This window comes from Panulirus ornatus, chromosome 11 (assembly GCF_036320965.1).
Source record: "Panulirus ornatus isolate Po-2019 chromosome 11, ASM3632096v1, whole genome shotgun sequence".
Classification (NCBI taxonomy): Eukaryota; Metazoa; Arthropoda; class Malacostraca; order Decapoda; family Palinuridae; genus Panulirus; species Panulirus ornatus.
The window spans coordinates 57,430,584-57,450,985 of record NC_092234.1 but is presented as its reverse complement, the minus strand read 5'-3'; the positions used below and the strand labels follow the sequence as shown (position 1 = coordinate 57,450,985).

At 37.0% G+C, this 20,402-nt stretch overlaps 1 protein-coding gene across 13 annotated transcripts in view; it reads left to right on the top strand.

Annotated features, from left to right (window-relative positions):
- Positions 1 to 20,402, top strand: part of LOC139751561 (mpv17-like protein 2) — a 51,661-nt gene continuing 31,259 nt past the window's right edge. For 2 of the 13 annotated variants that reach the window (XM_071667121.1, XM_071667120.1), the window contains exons 1-3: positions 1 to 260; positions 15,563 to 15,821; positions 16,427 to 16,597. In XM_071667121.1, the coding sequence (XP_071523222.1) occupies positions 187 to 260; positions 15,563 to 15,821; positions 16,427 to 16,597 (504 nt within the window). In that variant the 5' untranslated portion in view covers positions 1 to 186. The other 11 variants (XM_071667125.1, XM_071667130.1, XM_071667131.1 and 8 more) reach the window with 11 other exon arrangements.

The window sequence follows — 20,402 nt, the reverse complement described above, 5'->3', positions numbered from 1 at the left end:
ATCCAAATAACAAAACACTTCTGGTCCCAAGCATTTCAGATAAGGGATGCTTGACCAGTACATCACATTTCATCATTTCGAGACTACATTGTGAAGGCCCTGTCATATGCAGATGATCTTAGAGTCACATTACTGCACCCTGACACTATACAAGCAGCAAAAAATAAGCAACACTACATCATACAAATGGAGCATTGGCTTACCCAGAACAGAATATCTACATCACACAAGAAGTCATCAGTCACCCTTTTTTTCCCCAGGTATAGTGATTAATTAGAATCGTCTGCCATTTCATTAACAAAGGTCATTTATTATTAGCTGCAGCAACCCCTGACAAAAATTAATCTATCCAGCACCCTCCTGTCACCTTGAATCGCTCCCATTCAACAATAATCCAACTATTCTGGGTATCATATAACACATATGACAATCACTCCCTGCATCACAAAAAAGCAATCATCAAACTAAATGCTCTCAGAGCACTTAACAGATTTAGATAAAAAGAAAATCTCTTCGCATTCTGTATAAGCATTTCATCTCCTCCACCCTAAACTATGCCTTGTCTACCTGGCCATCCACCCTGTTAATAATAAATACAACCAAACTTCAAGCTACACAAGACAGAGCACTCAGAACAATCACTAGCTGTCTAGAAGACAGAGCAGCCAGAACAATCACTAGTGGCCTAGAAGACAGCACTCAGAACAATCACTAGCTGCCTAGAAGACAGAGCACTCAGAACAATTACTAGCTGCCTAATGACCACAAGGACTCAATACCCACAAAATGAAACTAGGAATCTCCCAGTATCATCCTACCTCAACATGCTTGTATCTAAGTACTTTGCAATAGCACTAGACCAAGCTTTTCCAAACCACTCCATAACCAATAACCAATCCCCAAGTACCAGATATGAAGACCTACCCTCTGCCTCACATTTCAAAATCTTGTATTCACAGATTTCCCCTCCACCTACAAATCCAAAAAAGAAAACATGTATGTGCTGAAATAACTTGAAAAGCACAACACAACTGTCTTCCTAGACCAGTCATAAACACCACCTTGTAAGATACACACCCATCCCTGGACATGTACTTATTATTATTACTCTTCCAATGCTCCAATACTACAAACACCACTTCAGCATATTACAAGACCCTTCATGACCATGGTGCAAATACCACAGTGAAGAAACAGAACACTTACTAATCAACTGCTCTCCGCTATCCCTGCATAGGCACTCACAACATCACACTGTGACATTGATTCCCATCTGGTAGATGTGGCCTGCTTCCTGAGTGCTGCAGAAGCCCCAGAGAAGGGACTTCCAGGGCAGGAAAGTAAGGTAAAGTATACATACATACATATCTCCCTAGCAACAAATCTTTTCTTGCATCAAACACTGTTTTATTACCAGCTCTTATAATAAATTTTACGCAGTTTGGATGGTACTAGCTGTGTTATTCTGGTACATTTTGAAATGCTGGTATAATTTGAAGTGCTGTTGTCCACCCTTCATTATGTTTGTAGCATTTGATCACACCTAATATAACACTTAGGTATACAGATTTTCTTGTTTTTTTAGCCTCATGCATTAATTTATCACTATTGGATCACAAGCCATTCATGCTCATAAAATTCAGGAGTTGCCTGTGCAAGTGAAATGTTTAGAGCATCTTATTACGACTATATCAAGGACTGAGCTAAACAGAATTTGAGACACAACCATGCATTGACATTTAAATGGCACATTTTTTGAAAAGTGTATCTAACTCTATTTACCACTTAAAGAGGGAAGTTTTGTTGACAGAATGTGTTTTATGTAAGCAATCCCTCTATTATAAAAGTCCACATCAAGGCTGGACCTTAATTGAAATATGGAAAGGCTAACACAAGGAAAAAAAGAAGAGACAAATATTTATGAATTTTGGAAGGAGTGAAAAACCTGTCTTTTAAAAAGAGCCAGGTCATACTTATTGGGAAAGATGTGAGACACTTGAGAATTCCAAAGCACTGAGGTGTATGGAAAGAAACTGTTACTGGAACAACTCGCACTTGAGTTGCCAATGGCCACACAGTAATCTTATGACTCAGTAGCTTGATGAGTACTGCTTGGTCTACCTAGTAGTGGGGGCACAAAAGTAGCCAGCTCTCAGGAGCAATAACCAAAGTAATGCCTATAGAGAAGGGAAAGTGAACCATCATTTTTGCATAGGGTAAGTGGTCAAGGCTTGATGTTAGCTCGGGAAAGTAAGTCAGACTGCTTTCAACTCAACTCTCAAGTCAGGCTGCAAACCTAAAACCACCCTAGATGTAAGAGTAGCACTCCTATACAAGGATAGATTGATCCATTGTATGAATATAGCAACTGTTTTGAAGAAAAGTAAATTTGACATCTGAACAGGACCCCTAGGTTCTTAGAGGCAGATTAAGTTATTTCCATAATGTAGGTCTTCCAAGATAGAGTAGATGTTACCATAACAGCAAGTATGTTCATTGACTCAAGAGGTGGAATTACAGAACTGTTGAAGGAGAGAGGAAAGTGGTGAGAATTTTGGATAGAGAGAAGGACAGAAAATGGGTCTTGGAGGTAGTAAGCTTAGATTTCATCTACTCCACTGAGATATCCTGTTCAAGTCAGAGTTTATTGGGAAAGCTGTGTCAAGATGAGATGTAGACTGAGAGAGAGAAGAGGGAGCAAAATTGAAGGATGTGGATATATGCACTGTTAAGTCATCAGTGTATGAGTGCATTTGGTTATTTGTAAAAGAAAGAAAATTGTTGATAAAAAAGCAAAAAGAGTAGGAATCAAAACGGAAGTTTGAGGGACACAAATGTTGATAAAAAAAGGGGAGAGGCTGATCCATCAACAATCACAGAGATAGATTAGCCAGAGAGAAGGCTAGATATGAGGGAGGGAAGCCAAAAGATGGGAGTTTAGAAATGAGACCCTGATGCCACACCTTGACACCATGTGGGTGTATCAAGAGCAACCACATAGGATTCTCCAAAGTCTTTCAGGGATGATGACCAGACATTAGTAAGATAGGAAAGAATATCACCAGTGGATTTCCACTTACAGATGCCATACTGGTGATCAGAGAGAAGACTGTGATATTCAAGATATTTGAGGATATGGAAGTTGAGGGATCCAAAGATTTATGAACTGTAGATGTCAAAGCAACAGAACAATAGTTAGAGGGATTAGAAAGGTCACCCTTCTTAGGGATGGGATGTACCAACGCATGCTTCCAAGAAGAAGGAAAAGTTCTGGTTTTTAAACAGAAATGAAACAGACAAGAAAGCACAGGTGCAAGTTTAGAGACACTCTCTTTCAGTACATGGGGATGAATACCATCAAGGCCATAAGCCCTGCCTGTATCCAGAGAGAGAAGCACTTCTCAGACACTTCAATAGGAGATTAAGGGAAGGGGCATAGGATTAGTGAGAGGGACACAGGGGGAGGGAATGTTAGAGTCATCCAAGATAGAATCAGAGGAAGAATGAGAACCAAAGAGAGTTGCTTTGTCTATAGGAAAGACAGCTAAAGTACCATCAGAACAAAAAAGTGAAGGAAAGGTTGAGCAACAAAACTTTTTAATGATGCTTCTAGCTAAAGACCAGAAAAAACATATTATTGGATGAAGAGAAGTAATTGCATTTTCTTTGAATAAAGGAACATTTTGCCTCATAGACAACGTACTTGCAATGATTATGAAGTAATAAATACTGAATGGGAGTAAGGCATAGGAGAGTTTTTCCAAGCCCAATATGCCTGATCCCTTGCCTGAATGGCCTCAGAACAGGAGCAGTTGAACCAAGGATTGGAAGAAGAAATTTTCTTGAAAGAAGTGGGAGTAAATGCTTTCATTCGTAATCTCTGCTAAATTTTTGATGACAGAAGCATCTCCACATAAGATTCAGTATTTTACCTAAGGTATGGTCAGATGAGCCAATTAGGGGTGAGACTCTGTAGCTACAGCACAAAGGATTAAAGGTAAAATTCAGATCTAGAATATTAGGAGAAGAGTCACAGTGGTCAGAAATATGGGTGGAGAGAGTGATGATTTGATCTAGATCACTGAGAATGGAGAATATCAGAAAAATTCAACCAATCTCTATGGTGAAAGTTAGAGTCCTTTTTGGTAGAGGATCTAAGATTGCTCGTGAGAGGATAGTACGGATTCATGGCAGAAGTTTTGACTGTTAGGGAAAGATACAGATTTTGTAGAATTAGGAAAACAGTAGGCAAAGCAAAAGAAAGCTTGGAAGTTGGATGACAAACCTTGAATTAGATAACTTCAAAGTTTGTAGACTCATGGTCCCCAAGGAATGCAACAGGTGTGTTGATTTTGAAATATGCACAGACATCACTTTGAACCAGACGAAGAATGGCCCAACCACACATAGAGACACATATATAAACGCCTATACATGTGCATATACATACATATACTTGTCAACATGTTTGAGGACAATGTGTGGTGTGAGGTGGTTTGATCGAGTGAGTAACGTAAGGGTAAGAGAGATGTGTGGAAATAAAAAGAGCGTGGTTGAGAGAGCAGAAGAGGGTGTTTTGAAGTGGTTTGGGCACATGGAGAGAATGAGTGAGGAAAGATTGACCAAGAGGATATATGTGTCGGAGGTGGAGGGAACGAGGAGAAGAGGGAGACCAAATTGGAGGTGGAAAGATGGAGTGAAAAAGATTTTGTGTGATCGGGGCCTGAACATGCAGGAGGGTGAAAGGAGGGCAAGGAATAGAGTGAATTGGAGCGATGTGGTATACCGGGGTTGACGTGCTGTCAGTGGATTGAATCAAGGCATGTGAAGCGTCTGGGGTAAACCATGGAAAGCTGTGTAAGTATGTATATTTGCGTGTGTGGACGTATGTATATACATGTGTATGGGGGGGGTTGGACCATTTCTTTCGTCTGTTTCCTTGCGCTACCTCGCAAACGCGGGAGACCGACAAAGTATAATAAAAAAAAAAATATATATATATTATCCCTGGGGATAGGGGAGAAAGAATACTTCCCACGTATTCCCTGCGTGTCTTAGAAGGCGACTAAAAGGGGAGGGAGCGGGGGGCTGGAAATCCTCCCCCTCTTGTTTTTTTTGTTTTTTTTTCTTTCCAAAAGAAGGAACAGAGAAGGGGGTCAGGTGAGGATATTCCCTCAGAGGCCAAGTCCTCTGTTCTTAACGCTACCTTGCTAACGCGGGAAATGGCGAATAGTTCGAAAGAAAAGAAAAATATATATATTTCAGAAGTGGTAGAGGATGTGTGGATCAGGTGTTTGCTTTGAAGAATGTATGTGAGAAATACTTAGAAAAGCAAATGGATTTGTATGTAGCATTTATGGATCTGGAGAAGGCATATGATAGAGTTGATAGAGATGCTCTGTGGAAGGTATTAAGAATATATGGTGTGGGAGGCAAGTTGTTAGAAGCAGTGAAAAGTTTTTATCGAGGATGTAAGGCATGTGTACGTGTAGGAAGAGAGGAAAGTGATTGGTTCTCAGTGAATGTAGGTTTGCGGCAGGGGTGTGTGATGTCTCCATGGTTGTTTAATTTGTTTATGGATGGGGTTGTTAGGGAGGTGAATGCAAGAGTTTTGGAAAGAGGGGCAAGTATGAAGTCTGTTGGGGATGAGAGAGCTTGGGAAGTGAGTCAGTTGTTGTTCGCTGATGATACAGCGCTGGTGGCTGATTCATGTGAGAAACTGCAGAAGCTGGTGACTGAGTTTGGTAAAGTGTGTGAAAGAAGAAAGTTAAGAGTAAATGTGAATAAGAGCAAGGTTATTAGGTACAGTAGGGTTGAGGGTCAATTCAATTGGGAGGTGAGTTTGAATGGAGAAAAACTGGAGGAAGTGAAGTGTTTTAGATATCTGGCAGTGGATCTGGCAGCGGATGGAACCATGGAAGCGGAAGTGGATCATTGGGTGGGGGAGGGGGCGAAAATTCTGGGAGCCTTGAAGAATGTGTGGAAGTCGAGAACATTATCTCGGAAAGCAAAAATGGGTATGTTTGAAGGAATAGTGGTTCCAACAATGTTGTATGGTTGCGAGGCGTGGACTATGGATAGAGTTGTGCGCAGGAGGATGGATGTGCTGGAAATGAGATGTTTGAGGACAATGTGTGGTGTAAGGTGGTTTGATCGAGTAAGTAACGTAAGGGTAAGAGAGATGCGTGGAAATAAAAAGAGCGTGGTTGAGAGAGCAGAAGAGGGTGTTTTGAAATGGTTTTGTCACATGGAGAGAATGAGTGAGGAAAGATTGACCAAGAGGATATATGTGTCGGAGGTGGAGGGAACGAGGAGAAGAGGGAGACCAAATAGGAGGTGGAAAGATGGAGTGAAAAAGACTTTGTGTGATCGGGGCCTGAACCTGCAGGAGGGTGAAAGGAGGGCAAAGAATAGAGTGAATTGGAGCGATGTGGTATACCGGGGTTGACTTGCTGTCAGTGGATTGAATCAAGGCATGTGTATGGGGGTGGGTTGGGCCATTTCATTCGTCTGTTTCCTTGCGCTACCTCGCAAACGCGGGAGACAGCGACAAAGCAAAAAAAAAAAAAAATATATATATATATATATATCCCTGGGGATAGGGGAGAAAGAATACTTCCCACGTATTCCCTGCGTGTCGTAGAAGGCGACTAAAAGGGAAGGGAGCGGGGGGCTGGAAATCCTCCCCTCTCGTTTTTTTTTTTTTTTTTTTTTTTTTTTTTTTTCCAAAAGATGGAGCAGAGAAGGGGGCCAGGTGAGGGTATTCCCTCAAAGGCCCAGTCCTCTGTTCTTAACGCTACCTCGCTATCGCGGGAAATGGCGAATAGTATGAAAAAAAAAAAAAAAAAAAATATATATATATATATATATATATATATATATATATATATATATATATATATATATATATATATATATATATATTGAAGGATCGGGGCCTGAACATGCAGGAGGGTGAAAGGCGTGCAAGGAATAGAGTGAATTGGAACGATGTGGTATACCAGGGTCGACGTGCTGTCAATGGATTGAACCAGGGCATGTGAAGCGTCTGGGGTAAACCATGGAAAGTTCTGTGGGGCCTGAAAGGGAATGGAGAGAGATGGGTGATTATTGGTACCTATGCACTTGGTCATGAGAAGAAAGATCATGAGCGGTAAGTGTTTTGGGAGCACCTGAGTGAGTGTGTTAGCAGTTTTGATGCACAAAACCGGGTAATAGTGAAGGGTGATTTGAATGCAATTGGTGTACATAAGGTATTCAGTGTTGTAAATGGAAATGGTGAAGAGCTTGTGGATCTGTGTGCTGAAAAAGGACTGGAGAGGCGAAAGAATGAAAAAAAAAAATATATATAATCATTCCTTGGATAGAGAGAAAGTAGACTCCATGTATCCGTGTGTCGTAGACACTTAAAGAAGGCGGGTCTGCTTCCTCTCTGTTATTTTACTTTTTTTTTTTTTCTCTTGATTTCCAAGATTATGACGAAAGGCAGGAACTATCTCGAGTCCATGTCCCCTGATCTTAAGAAATACTATAATAATGAAATTTATAAAAATAAAAAAATAAATAATATATATATATATATATAATATATATTATATCCCTATAGGATTAAAATAATCTTATATATATCTGATCTAGAAGGGGACTAAAAGAGGAGGGTGGACTGGAAATCATCAGTGATTGATTTTTGTTAACCGGGTCAAAGGAAGGTCAAGGATTGGACCAAGGGTAATCCTGGGGTAAACCAGGAATTTCTGTGAGCCTGTAACGGGGAAATAGGATGGTGATTAATGAGACTAATGACACTTGTCATGAGGGACTGGATTGGGAATACCTGTTTAAAAAGGTTGATATAAATAAGTATACGTATGTGAGGAAGAGAGTTGGCCAGAGGGCTTACTGGATTATGTGTTAATTGATAAGTGTGTGAAAGAGAGACTTTTGGATGTCAATGTGACAAGAGGGGCAACTGGAGGGATGTCTGATCATTATCTTGTGGAGGCGAAGGTGAAGATATGTAGAGGTTTTCAGAAAAGAAGAATGAATGTTGGGGAGAATAGAGTAGTGAGAGTAAGTGAGCTTGGAAAGGAGAGAAATATAAGTCAGTTGATATACATAGAAGAGACGAAGCTAGGACGCCATTTGGTAAACGTGTTTGGACAATCACATGTTTACCAAATGGCGTCCTAGCTTCGTCTCTTCGATGTATATCAACTGACTTATATTTCTTTCGTGTCTCCCCTGATGATGTGATTATTACACGAAAGTGCACTTGGGAACTTATCGTGTTTCATTTTCCCCGTGGACTCATAGGAATATATATATATATATATATATATATATATATATATATATATATATATATATATATATATATATATTTCATACTATCCGCCATTTCCCGCAATAGCGAGGTAGTGCTAAGAACAGAGGACTGGGCCTTAGAGGGAATATCCTCACCTGACCCCCTTCTCTGTTCCTTCTTTTGGAAAATTAGAAAAAAAAAAAACGAGAGGGAAGGATTTCCAGCCCCCGGCTCCTTTCCCTTTTAGTCGCCTTCTACGACACGCAGGGAATACGTGGGAAGTATTTTTCTCCCCTATCCCCAGGGATGATATATATACATGGCAGATTTCATTGCTGAAATCTGTTTAACACAGCTGTTAACAGATGTGTAAGAACAATGATAATCTTTAGGAATGAGGCGGCTCAGACCATGGGTTGAATGGGAGATGGTGTGTTCATGAGCGTTGTCAGTGTGAACATCGCATTACCTTTTCACCGATTACCTTCCTGTTAATCTTTTGGGTAATGTACTTATTTACTGTACGCTCGAATTATCATGGAAACGATAATAAATATGCAAATATTTGATGCCTAGAACTTATCAATATCTGAAGCATTTTACCTATAATTACATATGTAGATAATTTATGCACAATTGATCTTTCTACAGGCGTACATCCATGGGCCCAATACATTAATTATGAAGTTAATATTTACCAGTTATTACTCCTCAGCAACTTTTGGTCACTAACTACCGTACTGGAAATAAGTTTGTAAAAGTTTAGTAGGTTATCCTAGTGGAAGCTAGTATGTACCTTATTATGGTGTATTGAACAAGTGTATACCTATCATAATGTACTGGTGTTCCTGAATACTACAGCATGAACTGTCATGACCATATTTTAGTTTAAACATTAATATCTAGTCATTCTTTTCTTGTAGATATGTATGAAATATTTGGGTACTTATACATTTTCGTTGCCTATATCTAGAGTTATCACGTAAAATTTTTACAAAATTTATGTTTAGAACATCGATTACATATGAAACAAAGGACAACTTGGAAGATAATGGTTCAGTCAGAGAGCAACTCTTGCTGCCGACCTTGATAGAGAAGGTGATGTTGATGGCTGCTGTCACCCAACCCCATCCACTTTATAAGAGTTTATCTTGTGTGTACGAGTTGTCTTATCTCGTGTTATGTCGCAGGAACCAGATCTAAGTTAGGTGATTATCTGTTTTCCTTGGTTCTTTATATAATTGGTTTTATCTTGCTGCTTACGTTGTCAGAGAAGGTGATATTGATGGCTGTCACCTACCCCATCCACTTGATAAAGAGTTTATCTTGTGTGGGCGAGTTGTCTTATCTCGTATTATCTCGCAGGAACCAGATCTAACTTAGGTGATTATCTGTTTTCCTTGGTTCTTTATAGCATTGGATTTATCAGTTCAATACGTACATGTAAAGTTATTGCATTCATGCTGAGAAGATTCAACTGTGGGGGCACCAAAGAAATATATATGATTCCGGAGAAGCGCTTCTCGGTAGGTTTAGACTGGTGCGCCATTAGTTAATTTCATCATTAATTTCATCTTTTAACTTCAAAAAAAAAGAAAGAGTTGGGAAAACATGAAAAAAATCATGGGGCTGACTTTCATGATGGTGATGAAGTAATTGTAAGAATCAGCAGGACCTCAAAAACCTCTCCCAAATTACCCAGTACTCGAGATTTATCTAGATATCAATATTGTCGTTGACATATAAATTACCCAGTGCCCGAGATTTATCTAGATATCAATATTGTAGTTGAAATATAAATCTGGTATGCTACCATTTGGCCAGCCTCTAAATATATAAACAAACAGACGACACACAGTAGCTGGTAGTGCCGCCACCCACCCTCCCCAATTGAAGCTTTGATTACTGTAAAATGATAATGTTTGATGCATAAGTAGGTGAAACCTTTTTTTTTTTATATAAAGCAAGAGCCTGTGAAATTTTCGTATAAGCAAGTGAGTTTTATAGTAGACATAGATTAATTTCACTGGGGCTTGTTGGTGGGGAATGCATATAGTGACTGCTGGAGGGTGGAGGGCTAGACTACCAGCCACTGTATGTCATCTGTCTTTATACATTTTGACAACTTGGTTATAATGTTAGTAATATAACACCGCAGCTCTTTTAGTTTCGAGAATTAACTCTTGTTTCGCTAAGCATGTTTCCTGTTCAGATAATACGGTTATGAGAGATACCTTCATGTCTTACGTATATCAAGGAAAATTTGGGAATAGTAAAAGTAGGTAAAACACTTGTAGATTTCCATTAAAACTTATCAAACCTCAACTAATCTTATCAAGTAGCTGAATTGAAAGGATATATATATATATATATATATATATATATATATATATATATATATATATATATATATATATATATATATATATATATATTGATGGCTTGCGGCGTTATGGCGGTACATTTTTATGGGACATGTTGCGTAATGTCGATGATAAAGGACGCACAAGATCACAAAATAGCACTATTAGAGTCCCTTCATATTGCAGATTTGATTTAGGTGTAGCACCTCCTACTCCCACAAATGTAAGGCCTTGCTAAGTGGGCAGCGCTTTGAATTAGAGGGGAAAATAATGGTAATAGCACTGTATAGATAGTGTAAAGTATATATATATATATATATATATATATATATATATATATATATATATATATATATATATATATATATCGTTACCACTTACAATAAAGTCTAGTAGAACATCATACCAGTTGTGCACTCACGGTGCCCGTACATTATTTTTTTGTTCTGCAGCTAGCTGACTTCAAGCCTTTTTTTTTTCTTTTCCATGAGCCGAGATAACTCTGTGAACTGAATTACCTAAACTTAAGTAAGGTACCAGTTTTATGAACCAATTTTTAGTGGAGGATGAACAGCATGGTTGACTGTGGAATGACTACAGCAACCAGAATTCGAACCTTTGTGCTTGACCCCTGGGCTGTTGTGAATGCAACACTAACCTTATACACCATGGAGGTCCATTTAGTGCTTTGTTCACATTCTATAGAGCTTTATTCAGTTTGTATGTATCTCTTTACAAATTTAATGATATATTTAAAGAAAACTTGATTGTTACATTGGCAAATTTCCATTCCTCTTGAACATTTTCAGTAGCAAGTGACTTACATAAAAAGCAGCCAATTGTTTAACATCTCATTTTTTCCATTCTTCAGTGTCCTGGGATAAAACTTGTCTGGACTTGCTGTTTTATTTACTCACTTTCCATTATCACTTATAGTATAGCATCATCTCTTATGTCAGTATGTTGCAAAATGTTTTACCTTTTTAGCAATTGAACTGCATTTAGGATATGAGTTGTAAAGTCATTTGTATATTCAGATGCAAAGAAATCATTTATAATATTTGCCATGGCTTCATAGTAGTGAATTGTCACTATTTTCTGAAATCAGTATTCCATCTGATTATGTAATGACTCTCTAAATACTATTATAAAACTTTTTAGGGTTTCTTCTGCTGTTTTCAGCAATGTGTACTTCATGCTGATGTTTGTTGTGATGTATAAGTTTCTTAGTATCTCTCTGTAAATTTATGCAGTTTCCTGAGTCATTTTGGTTTTTCTCTTTGAGTTTCTTATATATTGGTTAAATCATCTGTAAACACAGATGCAAAAAATCATTTAAGATATTTACCATAGCTTCATTGTATAGAATCGTCACCATTTTCTGTAATAGATGGCCCATTTGATTGTGTAATGAATCTTAGATGACTCCTACTTCTAACGTGACTATAAAACTCTTAAGGATTTCTCTTGCTGTTTTCAGCAGTGTCCACTTCATGCTGATGTTTGCTGTGATATATAATCTTCATAGTTTCTCTGTGCATATTTATGTGATTTACAATGTCATTTTGGTTATTTGCATCTTTGAATATCTTATATGATACTTTCTTAGACAATAAGCACTTGTTTAAGTCATTGCCTCTCGACTTTGGCCTCATTTTGGAACGAGTCCATTTTGTATGCTACTTTGGCACATATGTTCATTCCCTTCACTACTTTGATTAAAGTATTACTGAATCTTTTCAAACCTACTTCCGTATAATTTTCATGAGCAATATCCTATGTTTGCTTGTCAAGAGCAGTATGAAGACCACTGAAATTTGGAAGTCTAAAATCTGGCATTTTTTTGCAACTTTCATATTGACCAGCATTACAGGCTTTGTTGAAAGTTGCATCAAAAGTGATTTGCTGGTGTTCTCTGGTACCACACTTTTCTCCAACCTCTAAAGTATGAGTGAAATATGCATTTGTAGTTAGAACTAAATCTAATGTGTTCTCATTACAAGTAGGTTTTTCAACTAATTGTGTCAGGATACTGTCAAGCAAATTTAGGTGGAGCCCATTCCCTTTGCTATTGGAAGGGGATTCTCCCCACTTAGATACCAGAATGTTGATATCTTCCACTATGATTGTATCTTTTTTCTTTTCAACTTTCTGCTAATTGACCATAAAGTCTTTAATCTACCTCTGTTGTTTGTGCTGGGGACATATAAATTAATCCTGATGTTATTTTCCTGTGAAACTTATCTCTAATTTTAACAAAAATGGAGTTGATATTATCTCCATTTACAGAAATTTGTAACATGGGATTTTAAGATGCACCGTAACAAAGAGCAAATCACCACCACCCTTATTACTGTTAAACATATTGTACCCAGGACTTGAATATTAAGTGAGAATATCTATCTTTGACATCTAACCAAGATTCTGAAATGCCTGTCATATAATTTTCTTCCAAAGCAATTATTTTTAACCAAGTACTTGTTACAAATGATCCATACATTAATATGAAATATTCTGACATGACTAGATTTTTCATCAAAAGCACAATAGTACATGTGGGTGCAGCATTGAAAACATTGGGCCCCTCTATCTGAACTTCAGTTTTACCTGTCCTGTCTTGTTCCTTACCTCTACTTCGTAAGTGACCTCAAGATTCAAAATTCTGCATTTTCCCCATTCTGTCTCGTTTCCAACCTGCACTAGCTGACCTGTCCTATTATTGCCCCTTACTATCTAGTTCCCTGCCTCTACCTGTGAGGTGACCTCTACTTCATAGGAAGTGACTGCTAGCTCTCCTACTCTTCCATGTTCTTTACCCACCTGCACTTTATCTCTGACTTCTCGTTAATCTATCCTGCCATGTTCCCCATCAGCTGCAGTCCCTTTTTTGCTTTTCCCATTTATATTACTTTTAAAAAAGAGTATAATGCACCATAACCCTCATTTGATTCCATACTTCTATCATGTAGCTGTTTGATGACTGAGTACCTGCAACCCTCTCCACTGCCTCTACCAAAGCCAGCACATCTGCACTAGAAATGTGGACCCCATACCTAGCTACATAGCATTCTGCTCATAAAAGAATCCCAGTTTTTGATGAATGGCACCTTCGGAACAGTATTTATTCATGTGGCAATTTACCCCTATTTCCCAGGATAACCACTCACATACATATACAGGCATATACATATGCATATATACACATGTACTTATTCATATGTGCTCACCTTCATCCATTTCCTGATGCCACCCCACCCTACAGGAAACTGCACAAATGCATGGAGGAAAAGAAGAGATAACATATACATTTTCTTCTCTTCTCCCACATCCAATCACCACTCCCTGTGTCAGTGAGATAGTGCCAAGAAACAGACAAAGAAATGTTACATCCGCTCACATACACGCACAAAAAATCTCAGCTCTCTATCCACAGCCAAGCACTACGGACCTTTCCATGGTTTACCCCAGGTGTTTCACATGCCATGGGCCTGTCCATTGACAGCATGTTGACCCCAGTACACTGCATTGTTCCAATTCACTCTGTTCCATGCATGCCTTTCACCCTCCAGCATGTTCAGGCCCCAGTCTCTCAAAATCTTTTTCACTCCATCCTTCCATCTCCAATTTGGTCTCCTGGTTCATCCTGTTCCCTTCACTTCTGACATATCCTCTTTGTCAACCTTTCCTCACTCATTCTCTCCATATGTCCAAACCATTTCAACTCATCCACTTCTGGTCTCTCAACCACATTTTTTATGTCCACACACCTCTCTTACCCTTTCATTACTTATTCGATCAAACAACCTCACACCACATATGTCCTCAAACATTTCGTTTCCAACACATCAACCCTCATCCGCTCAAGCAGATCAGTATTATGGACACTGACTCTTTGAGCAATGAAAGTTGACCAAGGTGAGGCAAGAGTAGGTTTTCTAGCAGAAATGGATACAATTTTGCCAGCTCCTGGCTGACCTTGATATTACTGGTGCATCTGGTAGTTGTACCAACTTTTGGTTTGGCTCTTCGCTAAAAATTATCAATGAATCACATTGAATATAATAAAACTTCTTTAATATAAAACTTGATGATAATCCGTTATAAGTTTCATGTAGGTAAAATAAACATTAGAAAAAGTGCAGTGGCAACTTGCTTGACACTTGGGCCTTACTTCTGCACTTCATAATGCATTGTACTGAAACATCTACAAAACCTAGACATTAGACTGAACATTATTCTCTTGAAGTGATTTTGTAATTATTATATATATAACTTTGAAACTGTATGGTTAAAGTAATCTTTTAAACTAAAAGAAACATGAATTTGGAGAGTTGGAAAGGAAGACCTTGTTAAGCATTAAGGGGTTAAAAGGTGATTTGAAATCGGCTGTATTAATGGATACAGACTTATGTTACTATGTTCAACATTGTACTTAGAATGAGGAAAAGTACTGTTTCTTCAATTAGGGTATGTACTGTGGTTGAAAGTAGCACCATATGTACATTTAAGAATGAATTTGATTTATACATTCCTTCAGTAGCACCATATGTACATTTAAGAATGAATTTGATCTATACATTCCTTCAAGTCCATAACTGACATTATTTGCACCTCCTTTGTTATATGCAAAGCTTGTCTACTCATGCTATTCATATCTCTTCAAGTTTCTGATCTCCTCCAATATCATGAACAGCTTTGAAAGGACCAATGGTCCATTATTGCTCGAATTCCTTTGTTTGTTTTGCATTAATTTTTATCAAAAGCATATCCACTTTTTCTTTACCATTTCAGAAGGGATTAGCCATTCCCATTTCTTTTCACTATGATGCACTTCAGCCTTTCAGCTTGATTTATTTGGATGATATGTATACATATTGTTAAAACTTTCTCCCAGTCAGATATATGAAGAAGGCACTATGCTGAGGGGAGTTAAGCGTATCTGGTCAAGACTGTTTGGACGCTACTTATGGGTGACTAATACATTGAGCTGTGGAGGACTGCTAGCCATAGGAGATGGTATACAGCAACAAATAGATCATATGCGAGGCATCAGTACCACCCCAGGTCATGATTGGGGAAGAACTGGTAGACTTTTTCTTGTGGGGCTCAGCCAAGGTCCTCCGCATCATATATTTTACTTGTGGTTAGATAAGGTATGATACACATGGTTGTCTGTTTGTGTAGAACTATATGTTGTTTTTTTGAATGTGATTGCTCATTCCCACATTAGTGAGGAAGTGCTAGGAATGGACGAAGTAAGGCCACATCCGCTCACATCCATTTTTTGGCTGTCATGGGAAATATGCAGAAATGTTTTCATAATTTGTTGTCGCAATATATTCTTCATATGTCATGTTTAGAATTTTTATGTAATTTTGTGTATTCATTGTTTAATGGTAGGATAGAATTTTCCATTTCATTTTGAAAAATAGGACAAAAATGAAGATTTCATATTAGAGGAGTATATGATTGATTTCATATATTAAGAATATATTATTTGAATCTTCTTATTTAACTTTGAACGAGCAGTAAGATGCATAGTATTTTTCAATGCAAAACATCGAATTGTGATTTACTTTTTGATAATAAATCTGTATTTGTACAATGCAGTTTTGAAATAATAATTTTTGACATATAGAGATATCGTATTAAGGCATGATTTTTTTTATATATTGCTCCACGTTCCAAAGTGATAATTTCATTCCACACTACTTTACCTCTTTATATATGCTTGGTAAAACAATATTTTGATTTGCAGGTTTTACCAAAAAGAAGTGCAAAGGCAATTTTCAAAAAAATTATAGCTGATCAGCTTTTGGGAGCACCATTTTTTGCTTTCACATTCTTCATGGGAGCTGGACTGTTAGAGGGCAAGACAATGAACGGATCTTTGCAGGAGTTTAAGCTCAAGTTTCCTGTAGTTTACGCTGTAAGAAATTATTCAGTGCTTTTTTGTCTGTTATTCAATTTATTATAAGTAGTAATGATGCAAGGAAGTATGAAAGGTATCTTTGTTACTTTTTAAATGGAATTTTAGGAAAATCAAATTATTAGGTACAAAGTCTTATTCATGGGTATCCAAAGATGTTGTTTCTAAACTTGCCTGAAATGTGAAAATTAATTAAGAACCAATGCCATATGATGAGGGTGATTGTTGTCAAGAATTATAATGTTGGGGATATTGAGAAAAAGATGAGGTTGCATATGTTGAATGAAGAGGTGCAAGTTTAACTGAGTGAGCTAAGATATATACTGACATAACTACCCATGTGTGGCGAGGTGGCGATGGGAATGAATAAAGGCAGACAGTGTGAATTGTGTGCATGGGTATATATGTATGTGTCTGTGTGTGTATATATATGTGTACATTGAAATGTTTTTTTTTTTTGTTTTTTTTTCATACTATTCGCTATTTCCCGCGATAGCGAGGTAGCGTTAAGAACAGAGGACTGGGCCTTTGAGGGAATACCCTCACCTGGACCTCTCCTCTGTTCCTTCTTTTGGAAAAAAAAAAAAAAAACGAGAGGGGAGGATTTCCAGCCCCCCGCTCCCTTCCCTTTTAGTCACCTTCTACGACACGCAGGGAATACGTGGGAAGTATTCTTTCTCCCCTATCCCCAGGGGAAATGTATAGGTATGTATATTTGCGTGTGTGGACGTGTATGTATATACATGTGTATGGGGGTGGGTTGGGCCATTTCTTTCGTCTGTTTCCTTGCTCTACCTCGCAAACGCGGGAGACAGCGACAAAGCAAAATAAAAAAAAAAAAAGATTACCCAGTGATTCTGAATATATTGCCCTGCATAAAATGCACTTGTTAATATGGTGTTAAGAGACAGAAGAAGGTGCAGTATTAGATGTAACAATAGGTGTAGAAAGCTATTTTATAGATAACCACCAAGTTGGTCAGATGTTTATATGGCATTTTTGCACAAATCCAAAACTCCTCACTTAAGCTCTTATCATCATGGGATGCCCATAACACTAACCAATTGACAGTTTGAGTGCAATCTGTGGTATGGATGACTTTTGGCAGTTGATTGCGAGTGCCATAATGGCAGGGCCAGTTTGTAGGGAAATGGTGTAACGATTGGCATTCCTGACCATGACGCATTCACGGGCCACCCAGGGTTAAACGCATAGGTTCGAATCCTGGTTGCAGCAGTCTGTCCACAGTCAACTCAGCTGTTCATTCGCCCTTACGGGTTAGTCGATCAAATGGGTACCTGGCTTAGGCCAGGAAACCCTCCCCTCCTTGTATTTTAACTTTCCAAATGGGGAAACAGAAGAAGGAGTCACGTGGGGAGTGCGACATATTCCCATATTTTCATTAAAATCTGAAGAAGTTGAAAATCTGAGCAAAATATTATTTTTCTTGATTTTTTTGAAAAAATAGATTTTCCTGAAATGTTTAGCATAGATATTTTTACGTCTGCTAAGTAAGAATCTGCGGTCAAAACCTTACAATTCGTGTAATTAGTCGAGTAATTAGCATATTAGTATAATTATGATTAATGTTGAATATGTAATTAAGCGCTTAATTTTACGAAATGCAGTCTTTCGACTCGATATCCTTAATCACCATATAAGATACGACATTCCCAGATTTTCATTGAAATCTGAAGAAGTTGAAAATCTAAGCAAAATACTATCCAAGGCTATAGCCTTGGATTTTTCTTGATTTTTTTGAAAAAATAGATTTTCCTAAAAGTTTCGGCATAGATGTTTTCACGTGTGCTGAATAAGAATCTGTGGTCAAAACCTTAAAATTCGTGTAATTAGTCGAGTAATTAGCATATTAATATAATCATGATTAATATTAAGTATGTAATTAAGCACTTAATTTTATGAAATGCAGTATTTTGACACGGTATCCTTAATCACCATATAGAATTCCACATATTCCCCGATTTTCATTAAAATCTGAAGAAGTTGAAAATCTGAGCAAAATATTATCCAAGGCTATATTATATAGCCTTGGATTTTTCTTGATCTTTTGAAAAATAGATTTTCCTAAAATTTTTGGCATAGATGGTTTCACGTGAGCTGAATAAGAATCTGTGGTCGAAATGTTAAAATACTTGTAATTAGTCGAGTAATTTTTTTTAGCATATCAGTATAATTATAATTAATGTTAAGTATGTAATTAAACGCTTAATTTTAGGAAATGCACTATTTTGACACGGTATCCTCAATCACCGTATAGAATTCTACATATACCCAGATTTTCATTAAAATCTGAAGAAGTTGAAAATCTGAGCAAAATATTATCCAAGCCTTGGATTTTTCTTGATTTTTTTGAAAAAATAGATTTTCCTAAAAGTTTCGGCATAGATGTTTTCACGTGTGCTGAATAAGAATCTGTGGTCAAAACCTTAAAATTCGTGTAATTAGTCAGTAATTAGCATATTCATATAATCATGATAAATATTAAGTATGCAATTAAGCACTCAATTTTGTGAAATGCAGTATTTTGACATGGTATCCTTAATCACCATAAAGAATTCCACATATTCCCCGATTTTCATTAAAATCTGAAGAAGTTGAAAACCTGGGCAAAATATTATCCAATGCTATATGATTTTTTGAAAAAATAGATTTTCCTAAAATTTTCGGCATAGATGTTTTCACGTGTGCTGAGTAAGAATCTGTGGTCAAACCGTTAAAATTCTTGTAATTAGTCGAGTAATTTTTTTTAGCATAGATAATTATGATTAATGTTAAGTCTGTAATTAAGCGCTTAATTTTAGGAAATGCACTATTTTGACACAGTATCCTACAATCACCATATAGAATTCCATATATTCCTAGATTTTCATTAAAATCTGAACAAAATATTATCTAAGGCTATATAGCCTCGGATTTTTCTTGATTTTTTTGAAAAAATAAACTTTCCTAAAACTTTCAGCATAGATGTTTTTACGTGTGCTGAATAAGAATCTGTGGTCAAAACCATAGAATTCGTGTAATTAGTCGAGTAATTAAGATATTAGTATAAGTATAATTAATGTTAAGTATGTAATTAAGCGCTTAATTTTACGAAATGCAGTCTTTTGACTCGATATCCTTATTCACCTTATGAAATACGACATATTCCCAGATTTTCATTAAAATCTGAAGAAGTTGAAAATCTGAGCAAAATATTTTTCTTGATTTTTTTGAAAAAATAAGATTTTACTGAAATGTTTAGCATAGATATTTTTACGTCTGCTAAGTAAGAATCTGCGGTCAAAACCGTACAATTCGTGTAATTAGACGAGTAAGTAGCATAGTAGTATAATTATAATTAATGTTAAGTATGTAATTAAGCGCTTAATTATAGGAAATGCACTATTTTGACATGGTATCCTTACTCACCATATAGAATTCCACATATTCCCAGATTTTCATTAAAATCTGAAGAAGTTGAAAATCTGAGCAAAATATTATGGATTTTTCTTGATTTTTTTGAATAAATAGATTTTCCTAAAACTTTCAGCATAGATGTTTTTACGTGTGCTGAATAAAAATCTGTGGTCAAAACCATAAAATTCGTGTACTTAGTCGAGTAATTAGCATATTAGTATAATTATAATTAATGTTAAGTATGTAATTAAGCGCTTACTTTTACGAAATGCAGTCTTTTGACTCGATATCCTTAATCACCATATAGGTTACGACATATTCCCAGATTTTTATTAAAATCTGAAGAAGTTGAAAATCTGAGCAAAATATTATACTGGGATTTTTCTTG